We start from the raw sequence: 18,136 nt of genomic DNA, 5'->3' as shown, positions 1-18,136 counted from the left end.
CTTTCTACAACCATGAATGGTCTGTCTTCCTGGATGTGATAAACAATGTCTTCCAGTGGTGGGGAATTCCCCAGATCAATCTGTTCACCGCAGGGGGCAACAGGAAGTGCCTACAATTCTGCTCCTTCCTGAATTACAGCCCAGGTTTGTTGGCAGAAGCATTTCTTCTCCCATGGAAGAACTACCTCTTTTACGTGTTCCCTCCTATACCTTTGAATATCATCATGGATCACATCCTGTATCTGGGTTTGTTACAACCTTGCTATGGTCCCTGCCGTTGCTCTGACTGCTCATTCCACCAGATCTGAGGCATCTTTGGCAGCCTTCCCGGCCCAGGTACCAATCTAGGAGATATGCAGAGCGGCTATGTGGTCTTCGGTCCACACCTTCACTTCACGTTACGCCATCACCCAGCACACCATGGATGTGTCTGGCAGGCTGTGCTTCAATCAGCGATTCCATAAACTCCAACCCCACCTCCTAGGTAAGGCTTGGGAGTCACCTAATTGGAATCAATCTGAGCAAGCACTCGAAGAAGAAAAAATGGTTATTCACCTTCTCATAACTGTTGTTCTTCGAGATGTGTTGCTCATCCATTCCAAACTCACCTGCCTTCCCCTCTATTGGAGTATCCGGTAAGAAGGAACTGGAGAGGTGGTGGGTTGGCAGGGTCCTATATCTGGCGCCATGAAGGCATGACTCCAGGGGGCTCCAGAGCTGACCCAATGGGTGCTGCTAGGGGAAAAACCTTCCGGTGAACTGTGTATGCACACGCACACACCTAATTGGAACGGATATGAGCAACACATCTCAAAGAACAACAGTTATGAGAAGGTGAGTAACCGTATTTTCCCCGGTGCCGAAAGGAAGCAGGCAAGGAGATCTAAATAGAGTGAGACCCATGTCGGGGCACTCCCCCTCTTTGGTGCTGCAGGGGCCACCTCCACTAGCTTTGGTACCCCCACAAGCTCCGCTAACTCCAGCACGGGAAGTGCCATCTTGCAGCAGATAGCGTACCAGTGTGTTTGCGGTACCCCAGAGGCATTTGTGGCTGCTAGAGACCTGCTCACTCTCCCAGGGTCCCGGGAGATTCAGAACTCGGCACCACCGGTATCGATGAGGGCAGAGAGCCATCTCTGTGCTTTCACACAGCACCATGGCCACCCTCTGGGGAAAACCCCCATGGTAGCCTCAGCTCAGACTTCTCTGCAATGCTGTTTGCTGGCACTGAGAGGGTTGGCACCACCTTGGTCTCCCAGCCCCAGCTGATTTTTCTTATTGGAGTCCAAAGTGGAGTCCTACTCTCTCCACTGTCAGGACCACCTGTACTGCTCCCCGTACTATTCCTATCCTGCTGTGGCCTCATGTGCTATGGTGCCCCAAATGTTTGGCCTCTGGGACCGTGGGGATTGGCACCCATGCAATGGCCTTTTTGGAACCTGAGAGGGTTTCCCCTGGGACAGGGCACTGTTTTGAGGCATTCATATTCTGTGGCCTCAGAAAGTAGGGCACCTCCCGTACCGTGCCACGAGATCCCTGACCTGGATTTGGGTGCCAAGCCCAGTGCCGAACCTCCAGAGGAACCTCCACAGGTCTCAGTTGAGACAGAGGAACCTCCACAGGTCTCAGTTGAGACAGAGGAAGGAACAGATGCTCTCAACCAGCCTGAGCCTCTTCCCCAAATGTGGCAGTGGTGGCTATTGGTGTGTCCCCACCTCAAGATGACCACAGGGCCTACCAGGACTTATTAAAGTGGGTGGTGTATCCAACTTGCGTATCCAAGCTGAAGTGGTCAGAGACAACACAGGGGTTACTGGACATTTGGTCATCAGTGGGTCTCTCAAGAGTGCCTCTACCCCTTAACGAGGCAATCATGGACCAGTTAGAGCATTCTGGCAGACCCCTGCTTCCTTCCCTCCTCCAGTCAAAAGGATGGAGTGCAAATACCTCTTACTAGCCAAAGGGTATGAATTTCTATTTTCACCCCCTCCAGGATCTCTAGTGGCAGCAGCCGCCAATGTGAGGGACCATCAAGTTCAAGTAGGCCTCACACCAGAGGTAAAGGATCCCAAAAGCTGGATTTTTTTGGCTGAAAAGCCTGTTCAACAGGTGGGTTACAATTCTGAATAGCGAACCAGCAAGCTTTGCCAGGCCGCTATGTTTTAATATGTGGGAAGCGATGCAAAAATTAAAGGACATGCTCCCCCAAGAGGCCAGATAGGAGTTCTCTTTGCTAGTTAAAGAAGGGAAGACAGTAGCCCAGGCCTCCCTGCGGGCAGCCTTGGATGCCACTGATTCTGCGGCCAGATCAATGGCTACGGCTGTTACCATGCACAGAAGCTTTTAGTTACAGTCTTCAGGGTTTTCTCAGGAGGTGCAGCAAACCCTCCAGGATCTTCCATTTGAAGGGCCATCGCTCTTTTCAGAGCAAACAGATGCCAGACTTAAGGACTCTAAGGCAACCCTAAAATCTCTGGGTCTGTATATACCAACAGTGTCCAGAAAACACTACAGGCCTCAACAGACTGGATACTATTTCACACAGCCTGCCAGGCAGGACCAGTGGAGGAGGCAGAATAAAGGGTTTGGGCATAGACCCAGTGGTCTCAAGAAGAGCTCTCTTCATATCAGTATCAGGGAACTCAGGGCAGTCCGCCTAGCCTGCTAAGCATTCCTGCTCCACATTACAGACCTGGTGGTTTTGGTTCTCACGGACAATACAACTGCCATGTATTAAATCATCAACAGTCACAGCACAGCACGTTCTCCCCCCCCCCCCATTTCAGGAGGCAATCTGGCTGTGGGAGTTTTGCCTCACACATTCAGTTTATCTAGAAGCATCTTACCTGCCGGGTACATAGAACCAACGTGCGGATTGCCTCAGCAGGTCCTTCTCCACTCATCACAAGTGGTCTCTTTGACCAAAGTTTGCAAGGGACATCTTCCAATGTGGGGGGGGGGGGGAAGGACTCCCCGATAGACCTGTTTGCTACTTGTGACAATAGAAAATGCCATCAGTTATGCTCCCTTTGAGGCCACAGCCCCAGGTCTCTTATGGACGCCTTCCTGTTAGCATGGACAACTCACTTGTATGATGCCTTTCCCCACATTCGATTGATACACAAGGTTCTGATGAAGATCAAGCAGGACCAAGCACAGGTCATCTTCATAGTCCTGGTGTGCCCCAGACAGCACTGGTTCACCACCCCGTTAAGCCTTTCGGTAGAGACCCCAATCTGGCTTCTGCTAAACTTGGACCTGGTTTCCTGAGACCACTGTCAGCTGCTCCACCCGAACCTCTGCTCTCTTCATCATCTGACAGCTTGGAACTGCCATGACTGAATCCTGAAGAGCAAGCTTGCTCGGAGCAGGTCAGTAAAATTCTATTAGACTGTTAAAAACCCTCCACCAGGGTGATTTACATGGTAAAGGGGAAGTGATTTTCCACCTGGTCTTCCCAGCATAGTGTTTCATCTGCACAGTCTTCATTGCAACTTATTTTGAAGTACCTTCTGCTCTTGAAGCAGCAAGGTCTGGCCTTTTCTTCAATCAAGGTCCACCTGGCAGCCATTTCAGTCTTCCATCCTAAGGTCGACAATAAGGTTGGTCTTTTTGGAAAAAATGGTAATCCGCTTTCTCAAAGGCCCGGAGAGGGTGTACCCTCAGCTAAAGAAGCCTATCCCTCCTTGGGACCTGAACCTCATCCTGTTAAAGCTTACAGACCTGCCCTCTGAACTGCTAGCAATGTGCTCATTGTTGCACCTCTCCTGGAAAGTGGCCTTCTTAATGGCCATTACTTTGGCCAGGAGGGTTTCGGAGATCAGAGACCTCACATCAGAACACCCATATACAATCTTCTTCAAAGATAAAGTACAGCTGTGCCCACATCCAAAGTTCCTTCCAAAAGTGGTCTCAAAATTCCACTGCAACCAAGCAATTTTTCTACCAGTATTCTATTCTAAGCTGCATGCAAATAAGGAGGAACAGTGCCTACACTCTTTGGAAGTTAGATGGGCCCTGGCATTTTATATTCGAAGGACCAAACCATTTCGCAGGCCAACTCAGCTGTTCATAGCAGCAGCAGAGAGAATGAAGGGATTCCCCATCTCCACCCAGATGATTTAGTCTTGGATTACCTCATGTACCTGGGCATGATACAAACTCGCTGGAATCCCTCCTCTGGCTAACCTGACTGCTCATTCCTCAAGATCTCGGGCCTCTTCCTAGCACAAGTTCCTATTCAAGATATCTGCAGGGCAGCAATCTGGTCCTCTGTGCACACATTCTCGGTCCACTATGCCATTACCCAACAGGGTAGAGGTGATGCCAACTTCGGCCGTGCAGTCTTGCAGTCAGATTTTACTTGAACTCCGAGCACACCTCCTGTGCAACCTGCTTGTAAGTCATCTACATTGGAATGGACATGTGCAATCACTCAAAGAAAAAACCCAATAGTTACTAACGTTTCTGTAACTGTTGTTTTTTGAGATGAGTTGCACATGTCCATTCCAAGACCCGCCCTCCGTCTCTGTCGCCTCTTATCAGAGTCAGTTGGTAAGAGCACAGGTGCTGACTTTTCAAACTGCCAGCGGGTCCTTGACACCTGGCTCTGCCCCAGACCTCGCCCCCACTCCACCCCTTCTCCCAAGGCCCCAGCCCTTCCCGCCCAGTTCTGCCCCCTCCCCGGAGCGTGCTGTGTCTCAGCTCCTCCCCCTCCACCCCAGCCTCCCTGAATGCGGCGAAACCGCTATTTCCGGTGGGTGGGAGGCGCGGGGGGGGGGGGGGGGAGGCACTGATTCGTGGGGCTGCTGGCGGGGGGGTGGTGCCAGGGGGAGTGGGTGGGCAGGAGCTGATTGGGGGGCTGCCCCGGAACACCCACACAGTTGACGCCTGTGGGTAAGAAGAAACTGAAGGCGTGCGGGGTCGGCAGAATCCTTTATACCAGTGCTATGAGCTCATGGCACCAGAGGGTGCTGGAGCTGACCCGCCGGATACCACTAAGGCAAAAAAATCCAGCAACTGTGTTTGGCATGTGCACACACCTCCATTGCAGTACATCACATCCTGAAGAACAACAGTTACAGAAAGGTTAGTAACCATTTCCACCCACATGTTGGTTTTTCTTTAAGGTTTCAATTCAAGTATTAACTGGGCCCAATACTGCTTATTTTGTATGATCTGACAAAATCACAATTTGAGGTGGTTAAGTTGTTTGGACTTTAATCAAGTATATAAAATTGTAAAAAAAAAAAAAAAAGAAAAGAAAATGGTTGAATCAATAAAAGTAAATAAGTGAGGCAGTGGTTCCATCTCTATCAGGATGAGGAAGTCGGGGCTTTTAAGTTTTTGGTGATGTGCGGGTTATAAAAGGATAATTTATTGTTTTGTTGCTATAAAATAAATGATAAAACTACCAGATGATTTTCAATAAATATGATAATTCCATCTTTCAAAATTTGGAAACACAATGCAATCGATTAAAAATAATTAACAGAATAATAATTGTCCCAATTTCAATTTAGTATTCGCTATACATTCTCAGACCCATTGATTTTAATCACAGATTTTTCACCTGAGCTTTTTAAAGAAATCAATGTCTATAGAACAAAATTTTCTAGTTGATGATGGAAAAAGATCTATTGGGAAATATTTACTAGTTTTAATAAATAATTAAATATTAGTCTCTATTTTACATCATCCTCTGTATCTTTTGAGAGTGTGAAGATGTTAAGATATGCCTACATCTCCTTGCCCTGCTCACAAACACATGCAATATTTGTCGATACAGTACAAAACAGAAATGTCTTTTGTTGCTCTCAGAGCATGATGTCATGATATTGGTTTTCAACTGTTAGACTACTGACTTATTTCTCACTCCAGGAAATGATTCACACCCAATATCAATATGTGAGTTTAGCAAGAGGTATGTGGCTGAAATTTTACCTCAGTAAATAAAATACTTTTGAACTCACTTCACGAAAATGTATTTACAGTTCAGCAAGGTTCCTGATAAACAGAGGTTAGTTGTTTCAGAGTAGCAGCTGTGTTAGTCTGTATTCGCAAAAAGAAAAAGAGTACTTGTGGCACCTTAGAGACTAACATTTATTTGAGCATAAGCTTTCGTGAGCTACAGCTCACTTCACTGGATGCATAAATTTGTTAGTCTCTAAGGTGCCACAAGTACTCCTTTTCTTTTTTTAGAGGTTAGTTGTGTAGCTCACTGTACATCATACCATCTAGTTCTGATACTGCTAGGGCATGAATAGGAAAATTATGTGACCAAGAGTCTGATTCAAAGCCCATTGAAATCAGTGGAGAAACTCCCATGGATTTCAGTGGGTTTTAGATTAGGCTCCAGGCAAGGATTAAGACAGGATCAATGGGATCTTTGTCCCACTCTTTCAGGAGGGTGGAATGTAGCACTGAGTTAGTAAGAAGCAGAAAGAATAGCACAAAGCTGGATAGCCACCTACGGCAGTCACAGGACTCGAGGAGGAGATTCACCTTATGTCTATGGTTCTCTCCTTAATCCTTCATACCATATGAAAATGAAACCTGTGGTGGCACCCCCTGGAAGTGTGTGACTCAGATTTCTTTAGCATGGCTGGGACACACTGTCAGCTCTGCAAGGGTACCCAATGTTTTAGCTGGGAACCAATGTTGGTAGCTAGATCGATCGATGGAAGAATTCGACCACTGACTTAGCGCTGTCTACACTGGGGCGTAGGTCAGTTTAACTATGTCTCTCAGGGGGTGTGAATTTTTCACACCTCTGAGTCACCTAGTGGAGTTGACCTAACTTTCTAGTGTAAACCAGCCCTTACATCTCTCCATGTGAGTTCAGTGTAAGCTTAAAAGTGTACAAAACCAAAAGTTTTCACGGTGAAAATTTGTAAAGAAAATTATGGTGTAAAAGTAATGGGGAGCTATTAGTTTGCACAAGAACAGTCTCTACAAATAGTATATTAGGAATACTATTTGGTTCTGTACTTTTTTCATGAAAATGTAATCAATGGACATGTATAATTTCCCCAAGTTTAGTTTATTTAATAAATGAAGCAATACAGTTAATGATTTTGTACTGATAATGAAATGTCTGTATACAAAGTTTTCCTGATAAAATTATGGTAGTGCCAGATGCCACTGTTTATAATTTTACATATTCATAGACAATTAACCAATATATTAAAAAAATAAAGAAAATCTGGATAAAAGGAAAGCATAAATGAGGCAGAAATATAATTTAAACTTCCTATTCATAAGAAAAATATAGCACAATATTATTGTTTCATAAAAAAAAGAACACTTCTTCTTTTCAATGTTTCAGCATATGTGGTTTTGCTTAATAAGAAAATCCTATCAGTGCATATATTTTGACTAAATAAGGAGAGAAGCATAAGCCACTTTAACCACAATTCATTTGCACAGTTAAAGTAAAACGGTGTTCTAAAAAAATTAACCAGTCACACATACATATCTAACCCAAGATGTATAACAAGGGATCAGTGTCTCTTGTGGCAGAATTATACATGTTTTATTTTCAGTCTTCCAGGTGCAGCTTCTCTTTTCATTCACATAGAAAGTTTTGCTTTTTTATGAGACTGTTTAAAAGCCAAACTTGGGAACTATACAAATCATACAAGAATTTGTAGGCTTATGTCTGCTTATGTGTCATCTTGACTGCTTTAATACCTTGAGTAGAGGGAAGAATTTTTGATAACAGAAAGGGAAAACTTCATAGACTACTTAATGAGAATTAAAAAAGCATAAAGAAAAGTACTTTAAATGGCCAAATTCAAAGGGTCAAAACTGCTATTTTTTTTTTGTCGACTTCAGTGAAAGTTTTGATTGAGTAAGGAGTTCAGGATTTTACCCTGTATTTGCAAAGAACAGTAATTTGTTTAGACTTTACTGCATATTACAGGGGTAGCCAAACCACATCTCTTTTACAGTTAAAGTGTGGCTCGTGGAGCCCGCTATGCTCCCACTCCATTCTCCACCTACCAGACTGGGATGGGGGGAGCTCGGGGCTTCTGTCCTGAGGAAGACTGGTGGGACTAGGTGCTTCTGCCTTGTGGGGAAGGGTCTCTTAGGGATCCAGTCCTGCAGGGCGTGCTTACCAGGGCTTGGGGTTCAGCAGGAGTGGGGCTGAAGCCCTGAGACCGGGCAGGCACGCCTGGCTCTTGAATTTCTGAAGATTATTGCATGCAGCTTTGAGAGTCAGTAAGTTTGGCCACCCCTGGCATAGTATATATTTGAGTATACATTATATACATTAAATGTGTTGGCATAATATCAGACATCAGGATTTGTTAGACAATTTGTCCTTTTGAGAAATTGTATTAAACCAAAGGGAAGACAAGAAAAATCTATTTTAAGGTGTTTGTATTGTAAAGAACTTCAAAAGCCTCATAATACCTCTGTAAGGTAGGTTATTACTCATTTAAAGATGAGTATCCTGAAGCATGGAGGTTACATGTCTTTCACACAGTGAAGAAGGGCAAATAAGAGGTTGTGGCTCCCTGACATCTCCTGTAACCATGAGGAAACAATTTATGAAAAGAACAACTCCAATTATCTTCAGAGTATGTGATACATATAGTTTGACCTCTGTAAAAATTTTGTATTCAGAGGATATAAACAAATTTTGTATAAATTAAAATTCAGATACTGGGAATTTATCTGTACTCCTTGTCTCAACAGTACAAGGGTGTGTGGCTTCTAGTATTTGTATTCCCAGCAGCAACAGCAAATTTGCACTATTGTTTGTAGAGGCAAAAAGAAAAGGAGTACTGTAGCTCACGAAAGCTCATGCTCAAATAAATTGGTTAGTCTCTAAGGTGCCACAAGTACTCCTTTTCTTTTTGCGAATACAGACTATCACGGCTGTTACTCTGAAACCTGTTTGTAGAGGGTACAACTACCATTAAAAGAGCAGCTTTGTTCTTTTTTATTTTGTGGTTATAGCTCTATATATGGAAAAAATCAAACACAAAGAGATACCATGCTACTCCTAAGATATTTGATTTCTCATAGTGATGTGTGTAATATGGGTCCCCGGCTGGCTTTTCAGGGGTGAAAACATGGATAGGGACAGACTCCTTGTCAAACACAAACACTATCGGCAAGAAATCTTCTGGACCAGTAATAATGTGAGCTTCCTATATAGGATATTCAGTTCCTCTTGAAAAGTGATTTGTGAGAAAATCAGCTTTCTTTTTCAAAAAACATATTTTTTGGCCCTTATGTGGAGAAAAACTTGAAAATATGGCTACAGTGCACTCTGAAGGCTCAAAAAGCAGAAGGCAATAAAAAGAACTCCAACATTATTTTTTAAAATATGTTTTTAAAACCAATCATAGTTTTTTGAGATCCTGACTTGTGATTTTTTTTTTTTAATTCGTGAGTGATAACACTAGAAAGCTTTACCGTGACAGAGCTGTGTTTCACCACAGTAGGAATAACGACAGCTCACACGTTAGGAGTAGCCTTTCCTACACTGGTTTCAGGGTAGCAGCCGTGTTAGTCTGTATTTGCAAAAAGAAAAGGAGTACTAGTGGCCCCTTAGAGACTAACCAATTTATTTGAGCATAAGCTTTCGTGAGCTACAGCTCACTTCATCGGATGCTGGAGCTCACGAAAGCTCATGCTCAAATAAATTGGTTAGTCTCTAAGGTGCCACAAGTACTCCTTTTCTTTCCTACACTGCGCTTCAGGGTGGTACATTTAATATTACACAGCCGTAGTCCTTGCTCCAATTAAGACCAGTCAATGTTCTTTGTGACTCATTGAACAAACGGAAGTGCAGAGGAGCCCACTTCGAAGCTTATGCAGCACCTTGCAAAATGTGTCCATCCCTTTACACTGTGATCCAGAGGAGATCACCCTCGGGGGTGTGGGGTAGCCCGGACAACGCGCCCCTCCTAGACCTGTAGGGAGCTCCATACCCTTGAGAATATGGGCTCCCATGGACTGACCCCCTCCTCCCCACGTCACCCAGGAAGTGCCCATTCTGCTCGGACAGTCCGAGCTGGGGGGGGGCTGTGTTAAGGCGTTCCCCAGAGCCTCCCCGCCCCCGCTCACTTGCCCATGCCCATGCCCATGTTCTGAACCCCATCCCCAGACTCACGAGGGATGACAAATAGGCGCCCGCCTCTGCCCCCACTAAAGATGGCGGACAAAACAGACCAGTCCTATCTATCGAACCCCCTCCCTGCCCTCCGTGAAGGTGGAAGGACTTCGTTCCGCAAGCCCAGCCCCTGCCCCAATCAAAGATGGCGGCTGGCGGGGCTGACCAAACCCAAGATGGCTGCCCGCCAATCACGAGCCTCTGGGCGGCCGGCTCAGCCTCGGGTTGCGTGAGCTCCGGCCACCCCGTAACCTCGCCGGCGGAGGGCGGGACTTCCTGCGGGAACCGGGCTGCCTGCGGGGGCTGTGGGAGAGCGTGAACACCAGATGGCTGATTCGTGAGCGTTCGCGCAGAAGACCCACGGGGCCGGCGGCAGCGGGACGGAGACCTGCCGTCGCCCGACGGGGACCGAGTCGGGGGGCAGCCCGGGCGGGGGATGGACGCAGAGAAGATGGATGAGAATGAATGGAAATACCACGGGGAAGGGAACAAGAGCCTCGTCGTCTCCCACAGCCAGGTACGGGGAGCCGGAACCCTTCCTCCGCGCGGGGCGCCGGGCCCCGGCTCGCGTTCCGCGCGGGGCTGGTAACGGCCGCCGGGGGTGGCGGCTTGGGCCGCTTCGCTGTCGCTGCTGCGCAGGAGCTGCTCCGAGCCCCTCCGACGGGCCAGGGGTCGGAGGGCACAGGTCAGAGGCCATGGCCCCCACTGTTTAAAGGGATTCCTGCTCAGAGGGCGGGGAAGCCGGGGTGAGCTCCAGGGAAGTCCCACGGCCTGCCGCCCCGTGTGGAGCTGAGCAGTGGCGCTTACGAGGGTGTTTGTGGGGGTAACGTTCCCCATTGAGAGAGATGCAGGATGGCGGGGGGAGTAAAGTCCTAGGGAAACTACTCTCCGCACCTTCACCTGGAGAGAGGCAGCAAGAGTTGGGGGCTTCAGGGAATTTTACCCTTTTCCGTAGTGGGAGGCGGAGGTTTGTGTGGAAGGGGTGACTACAGGGAAATTGCATCCCTTCCCAATACACTTATCTGGGAAGGGGAGCTGTGGGATGAAATCCTAGGTCAAGTCTCCCCTGCTGCCTCTCTTTCTCTCACAAATGTAGAGAGCTAGGATTACTTTTGAAAACTGATTTATTCCTTTGTTCTCATTTATGCTTTTAAAATATTCCAAATTCTTCTGCACACAACCTCCCCTCCCCAGCTGGAAGGGAAGGAGACTTTGCCTGGTGCTTTTTCTCATTTCCTATACAGGTAGTTTTCCATTCTAATAATGTATCTAGGATTCCATTTCCTGGTTTTCTTCCCCCCGGGTGGGGTGTGGTATGGAGTGAAACTGCCACAACTATGGAAGGGGCTAGCACAGATTGTTTACCTGGCATTTAAACCTGCTGCCTTCCTTAAAGTCTGCACCCCTTTTTAAGGGGAAAAGGACCTGATGAGTAGTCATTTACTATGTTTTTGAGGGGAGATGTGGGAAAAGCACCAGGGAAAGTTTGTTACCTTACACTGTGGGTGAGGGAGGGAGGAGAAGGAATAAAGATGTGGAAAAACATTTTAAGGGATGAAGGAGGAACACTAGTAATATCTTCCCCTGTCCTCCCCCCACCCCCATCCTTCCCCCCCACCGCACTAGAGAGAGAGAGTGAATTTGTGGCTAAGACAATGAACTGGGATTAAGGAGATTTGGGTTCTGCTTTTGACTCTGTCATAGACTTCCTCTGTGAATACAGACATGTCATTTAATCTCTGTGCCTCCATTTTCCATCTGTAAAAAGGGAATAAATCCATACCTCATTGGGGAATTTTGAGACCAAATTCATTAACCTTATATGCTCAGATGCTGGTGATGAATGTACTAGAAAATTTTATAAATACCTATGTGTATTCTGTATTGGATTAAAAAGGTGTGCAGTCATTTTACTGCTGCCAGGATATTATTACTCTTCTTCACTTCTCTTTTGCTGTGCATTTTCATTTATTACAATTATTAGGCATCACAACTTTATACATGCTTTTAAGACAAGTATATATATGGTTCTGGCAAGGTTTCTGTAGCCTTGTATGCTATTTCATTTGTAGCCTTGTATGCTAATTCCAGCATGGATATAAGTGACTGTTATTTTCCAAGATCTCTTATCTTCTGATACTGTTCATAGATTTAAAACAACCTTTTTTACTATTGGTAAGGCAGAGTTGATCAAAGACAGGAGGCATTTGTGTAAGCATTTATGGTTTGAGTTGATAGTCCTTAAAACTTGCTCCATCCATATTTTTACTGGTCCAGGACTGAATATATCAGGTTCTAAACTTCAGACCAGTGCAATTGCTTTTCCCCTTGTAATGTATTAATCAATTTAGCTAAGGAGAATTCAGAACCATGTGTAAAAATGTGCTAAGGCTATTATGGCACCTATTTTTATTTGAGCTTGGAGACTTTTCTACTTTCTTCTACCCCTTACGTTGAAAATTTTCATAAGTTACTGTGAGAGAGTTGAATATAGTTTTGCTCCTTACTTACAATGTTATGGTTTTTTTATGTGCATTTCTTCAAGGTGCAATTTTAAAAAATACCAAACCCAGCATTCAGTAGTTGGATGGTGGGAATCTCAGAAACAGTGCTCCATTGTACTTAAGGGATTACTTATTCCAGGGACATGATGCATTTTAAACATGTAGAAAGTGTAGAATCCTACCTTAAATTCCATATAACTGTCAAATCTCTTTTCAACACAACAAAAAAAGTTTGCGATGTTTGCAGTGCAATGGGAGGGTGCATGTTGTTGCTCCGGTACAAACAGCATCAAGCCAATGAATCTTGTTTCTTAATACTTCTAGGTTTGTGGGTCACTTATGAACTATTTTAATTAAAAAAGTTAGAACATATGAAATACTGTTTAAATACTAGCTTAGTTTTGTTGTTGATAATCACTAGTCATATGTGCTATTGTCATTCTAATGGTCTGCTGTCAGTCAGCCTAGGTGTGTGCTAATGGAACAGTTGCATACGCAAAGTAGTGACTAAAGTTTTGTTCAGTCCAAGCATGTCACACTTTCTTGTATCTCAATTGTGCAACAATTGTATCTATTCTTAAATGCAGTTCTTGCTCCACAGTGGGTGATATGTGATATGTAACTTGAGGCTGAAATGCTGCGAAAAAGTCCTTGTCTCTTAAACTTTTGAAACCTGAATGTAGCACAGGAGACATCTGGCTTGGAATCATTGATTGGTTGCCCTAGAATAAGGGTGGCCAACCTGCGGCTCTGGAGCCACATGCGGCTCTTCAGAAGTTAATATGCGTCTCATTGTATAGTCACTGACTCCGGGGCTGGAGCTGCAGGCACCAACTTTCCAATGTGCCGGGGGGTGCTCACTGCTCAACCCCTGGTTCTGCCACAGGCCCCGCCCCCACTCCACCCCTTCCTGCCCCCTCCCCTGAGCCTGCAATGCCCTCCCTCCTCTCCCCAGAGCTTCCTGCATGCCATGAAACAGCTGATTGGGAGGGAGCGGGGAGGTGCTGATCTGCGGCGCTGCCGGCAGGTGGGAGGAGAGGGGGAGCTGATGGGGGGGGCTGCTGATATATTACTGTGGCTCTTTGGCAATGTACATTGGTAAATCCTGGCTCCTTCTCAGGCTCAGGTTGGCCACCCCTGCCCTAGAATACTTGTGACACATCACTCATTCATAAGCAAGATTGCTTCTACTGGTGTGTGCATGCTTGCACTGTTTGGATTAGACTTGCTTAAGGCAAGCGTAATCACACTATGGTCCTCTCCTGTGCAGTGCCAGTGCAGGTAGGAATTGAAGGTATAGAAGGCCCTTCAGTGTGAATAGTCGCTTTATTACTGTCTCACGTTTCACCAGTCACTCCTTAGGTAGTCCATCTAGTATCTTTCCTGGTGGTCCTTGGAAATTTCCCATAAGCTACTGGTTCAGAGCATTGTGCTGTGAACTGTGGAATATGTACCTAGAAGGCAATGCAACTGCAACTACACGGTGCAACACAAATGTGGATGTCGAGAAACATTTCATCAGAAAGAGCAGGGTTAGTGTGGGTGCCTTGCACCATTGATATCCACACTGGTGCTATCCCATCAGTTCACTTGTCCTGTGGTTTGGAGCTTTAGAGTAAACAGGGCCTTATCAAACCTGTTTTTCTTCCTCACTCCCCCAGTTAAGCCAGGAGAAAGAGATTTGCAAGCAATTGCTGTAATAAAGGTTTTCTACATAGGAGAAAGATCTCCTTTTTGTGAGCCATGGACTTCTATCAAGTGGGGGTGGTGTCTCACTTGTCAGAAGGGAGCTGCACATCTTTTGTGTAGATTTGCATTTTTAACCAGTGTTTACCAGCAGAGATTCCTACATTAAAAATGAAAGAGCAATTTTCTAAATTAGGCAATCTTCTTTAGGTATTCTGTATTTCAAACAGGGCTTGAAATAAAGAGTTTTATATTTCTGCTGTAAAGAGAGAACTAATGAATTCCCTTTCTTTCCCTCAGTATATAATTCAGTATGTATGTTTTTCCTTTGGTTTATTGAAACTGATGACTTCTGTTCATGTGTGGTTTTTTTTTTTTTTTGGTGTATAGGTATACTCTAGTAACCTAATGTTTCGTTAAAATATAATTGTAAACAATTGGTTTGTGTTTCAAGGCACATGATGATTTGGAGTGGTCCAGAAAAAGAGGGATTCCTCTTATTAGCATGTTTTTGTGGGGCTTAATAGACCAAAGGAGTAATTATTTTGGGAATCTGGGAGAAACAGGATTTTTAAGTCCTGACATGTTTTGATCAGTGTGTCTTTGATACCACAATGATAGATGTATAGTATGCAAAAAAAAAAATACTTTGCCTTCAGTGTGGGGAAATCTTTGTTTTTTTTGTTCTATGGTTATCTTGAAATCTCTTTCCCTTCAGAGGAAAATATGCTTATGCTCTCTGAGGGCTTGTGTTGAGTTACATGTAAATATTGTCATGCGACTACTTTTTCTATGTGAAATATATAATACTGTCGTCAAAATATTTTATTAATTTAGGAGTTAAATGTCTTTACTGAGTGAACTGGACTTTTTGTCACTTTCATAATAAATGTATACTCACTGGGACTGTCGTTGCTACTGGAGGTTGTGCTACCCTCAGGATCATGTATTTAGAGTAGTGGGCTTTTTGCCGTATCTTTGGGCTAGTCTAAGCTGGTAATGCTAAAGTGCTGCTGTGGCAGTGCTTTAAAATGCCTTGTGTGGTCGCAGTGCTCTTACAACAACAACAACAACAACAAAACAAAAAAAAACCCCACCTCCATGAGGGGCGTAGCTCCCAGCGTTGGTGCACTGTCTACACTGGTGCTTTACAGCGCTAAAACTTGCTGCGCTTGGGGGTGTTTTTTCACACCCCTGAGCCAGAAAGTTGCAGTGCTGTAAATTGTCAGTGTAGACAAGCCCTAAGTTAGCTAGACAGCTTAGTGTGATTTATGAATTAGATACAGCCTTTGCAGTTCTGTTTCCCATTTTTGGAGCACAGGGAATAATACTATTTTATTAATTGCTGTCTCACTGAGAAACTTAATTTGCAGATTTTTGTGGCATTTGGGGTGTTAAATTGTGTATGGCTAGGAAGAACCTAAGTGTCTAGGTTCTGACTCTCTATGCCAAGACCATTGTTTTACTGTATAATGTGGAGCTGGTCATTCTACAAGTGTGAGTAAAACATTACCCACAGAATTTAACAATGGGATTTAATGCCTTTAGGACTTCAGGTCTTGGCATACAATATTTCATCATGTTCAGAGCAAATTTACAACGTGGAGCATTGTATGCTGGAACTTGTCTTTATGTGGCATCTGTGATTCCATTTTCATGAGAATTTGGAACAGCCCTCTGGTTCATGTCCATTCATTAATGAAGCCCTCAGACGGACAAAGTCTGCTTATGTTTGAGTTAGAACACTTGTCACAAATGCAAAATAATAAAATAGCAGATGCTATTAGGCATTTTTCTGTTGGCTTGAAAATCCTGGGGCCTTTCTTCGGGGCTTTGAATGTAATGTCAGTAAAGGTGGAATTCTGAGATTTAAGAGAAATGGTAACAAATGTAATGCGATGGCTATGGCAGGTTGGTGCTCTTGTTGGTTTTTCCTTCAGCCAATATTGATGCTTTACTAATATTAATTGTTCATGGTAATGCTGTTAGTTGAAGTTACAGGGTTTTGTGTGTTTGGTGGGGGTTGTAATACAGTATCATTAGTACTAATTGTTTGAAAAATGTTTGTATGCTAACATTTGGTCCTAGCAGTAAGGGAAGAATGGGAGAATTAGCTCAGGTTGCATACATGCTATTCCAAAAGCGCTTTAGAGCAGTGGTTCTCAATCTTTCCAGACTACTGTATCCCTTTCAGGGGACTTTGTCTTGTGTCACCCAAGCTTCACCTAATTTAAAAACTACTTACTTTCAAAATCAGACATAAAAATACAGACATATCACAGCACACTATTACTGGAAAAACTGCTTGCTTTCTCATTTTACTGTAGAATTATAAAATAAATCGATTGGAATATAAATATTGTCCTTACATTTCAGTGTACAGTTTATAGAACAGTATAAACAAGTCATTGTCTGTATGGCGTTTTAGTTTGTACTGACTTCACTAGTGCTTTTTATGTAGCCTGTTGTAAAACTAGGCAAATATCTAGATGCGTTGATGTACCTACATCCTGGAAGATCTCCGCGTACTCCCAGAGTACGTGTATCCCTGAGAACCCCTGCTTTCGAGGAGAAAATACCACCGGTGGGTATGATAACCATTTCTTAAAGGTTTCTGGTCTGAACTTGTTAGCTTGTTATAAGACTTGCACAAAAACTAGTAATGTTATGACTAAAGTCTAAATGACTGATTACTCTGATGCTCATTGAAGTAGCTGCCATGATTTCAAACCAGAATAGTCTTCCTTTGTAAACTGTTAAAAGCATTTATAGACTTAGCATTTCAACAGCTAATGGTACAAGGGCACTTAAGATTTTTCAGATGTGTTTAATAATGAAATAATATGAAGTTGGTGTGCTTTGTAGGTTGCTGAAACTTGTTTGCTAAACAGTTAAGATGAAGTTATAAATGTATAGTATTGTTGCCTACAGGTTAACAGCAGATTCAATAACTAAATACATATTAACGTCTCTTTTTTGAGAGACTACTATGAAATAACTACAGCTATGTTTATTCTTTTGAATGGAGTGTGATGTAGATTCTACATTCAGAAGAATAGATTTGTTTCCTCTGTGTGCCTTTTAAGATCTTTAATTTACCATTTTATAAGACATAACCCAGGAAGATTTTCCAATCCTATCCTGTTCATCCCTGTGCACTTGTGCAAAAGTGTCCTATTTATTAATATCTTGAATTTTGAAAACCTGTTGTCTCCTTATCGGCTTATGGTCTCGTATTTCTTCTGGTTGCTGTTTTGTTTTTCAGTGCATTACAGCGCTTTGCACTGAGTGTATTTGAGAAAGGAACTAGATCTTAGGGATGCCGTGCTACAAGGCTATTGTTTTTGCTTTGCCAGTTGGCTATTTAATAAAATGTGCAGTGAATGCTGTCTCTGTCTTTCCTTTTTCTTTTTTTTTTTTTTTTTTTCGGGGAGAGGCAGTTTAGCTGCTTTTATTTGGTTATTCTTTCAAAAATCTATAAAGCTCTTGCTTCATGGCAGTTTGGAGTTTTCAAAGATGAGTGAAAGACTGAGATTTCTTATGAAAAGAAAAACATAAAGTGAACCGCAAATCTTTGAAAATGTATACAGCTCATTTCATAAGTGAAATGACTTCTAAATCTTATGAATATTACTTTAGTATCAATACTTCAAAAAAATAGGATAATTCATGTCAGACTGTAAGTTGAGCATTTTTTTTTCCTTGCTGAAGGAGCTGTGTGAAGTAATCTCGGGCTCCTGTGACTACATGTGTACTGAGGCCTAGTCTGTACTACATAGTTAGGCTGATGTGAGTTGCCTTGCTTCATCTGTGTGTG

The 18,136-nt window shown here is 43.8% G+C and overlaps 1 protein-coding gene across 3 annotated transcripts in view; it reads left to right on the top strand.

Moving 5' to 3' along the window:
- Positions 1-10,410: 10,410 nt before the first annotated feature.
- The window catches only part of IPPK (inositol-pentakisphosphate 2-kinase), a 113,107-nt gene continuing 105,381 nt past the window's right edge, over positions 10,411-18,136 (top strand). For 2 of the 3 annotated variants that reach the window (XM_077823088.1, XM_077823084.1), the window contains exon 1: positions 10,411-10,646. In XM_077823088.1, the coding sequence (XP_077679214.1) occupies positions 10,566-10,646 (81 nt within the window). In that variant the 5' untranslated portion in view covers positions 10,411-10,565. The remainder of the gene's footprint in view (positions 10,647-18,136) is intronic. The other variant, XM_077823085.1, reaches the window with a different exon arrangement.

Source organism: Eretmochelys imbricata, chromosome 7 (genome assembly GCF_965152235.1).
Source record: "Eretmochelys imbricata isolate rEreImb1 chromosome 7, rEreImb1.hap1, whole genome shotgun sequence".
Classification (NCBI taxonomy): Eukaryota; Metazoa; Chordata; order Testudines; family Cheloniidae; genus Eretmochelys; species Eretmochelys imbricata.
Note: the sequence above shows the minus strand (reverse complement) of the source record. Positions and strands in the feature narration are given on the sequence as shown.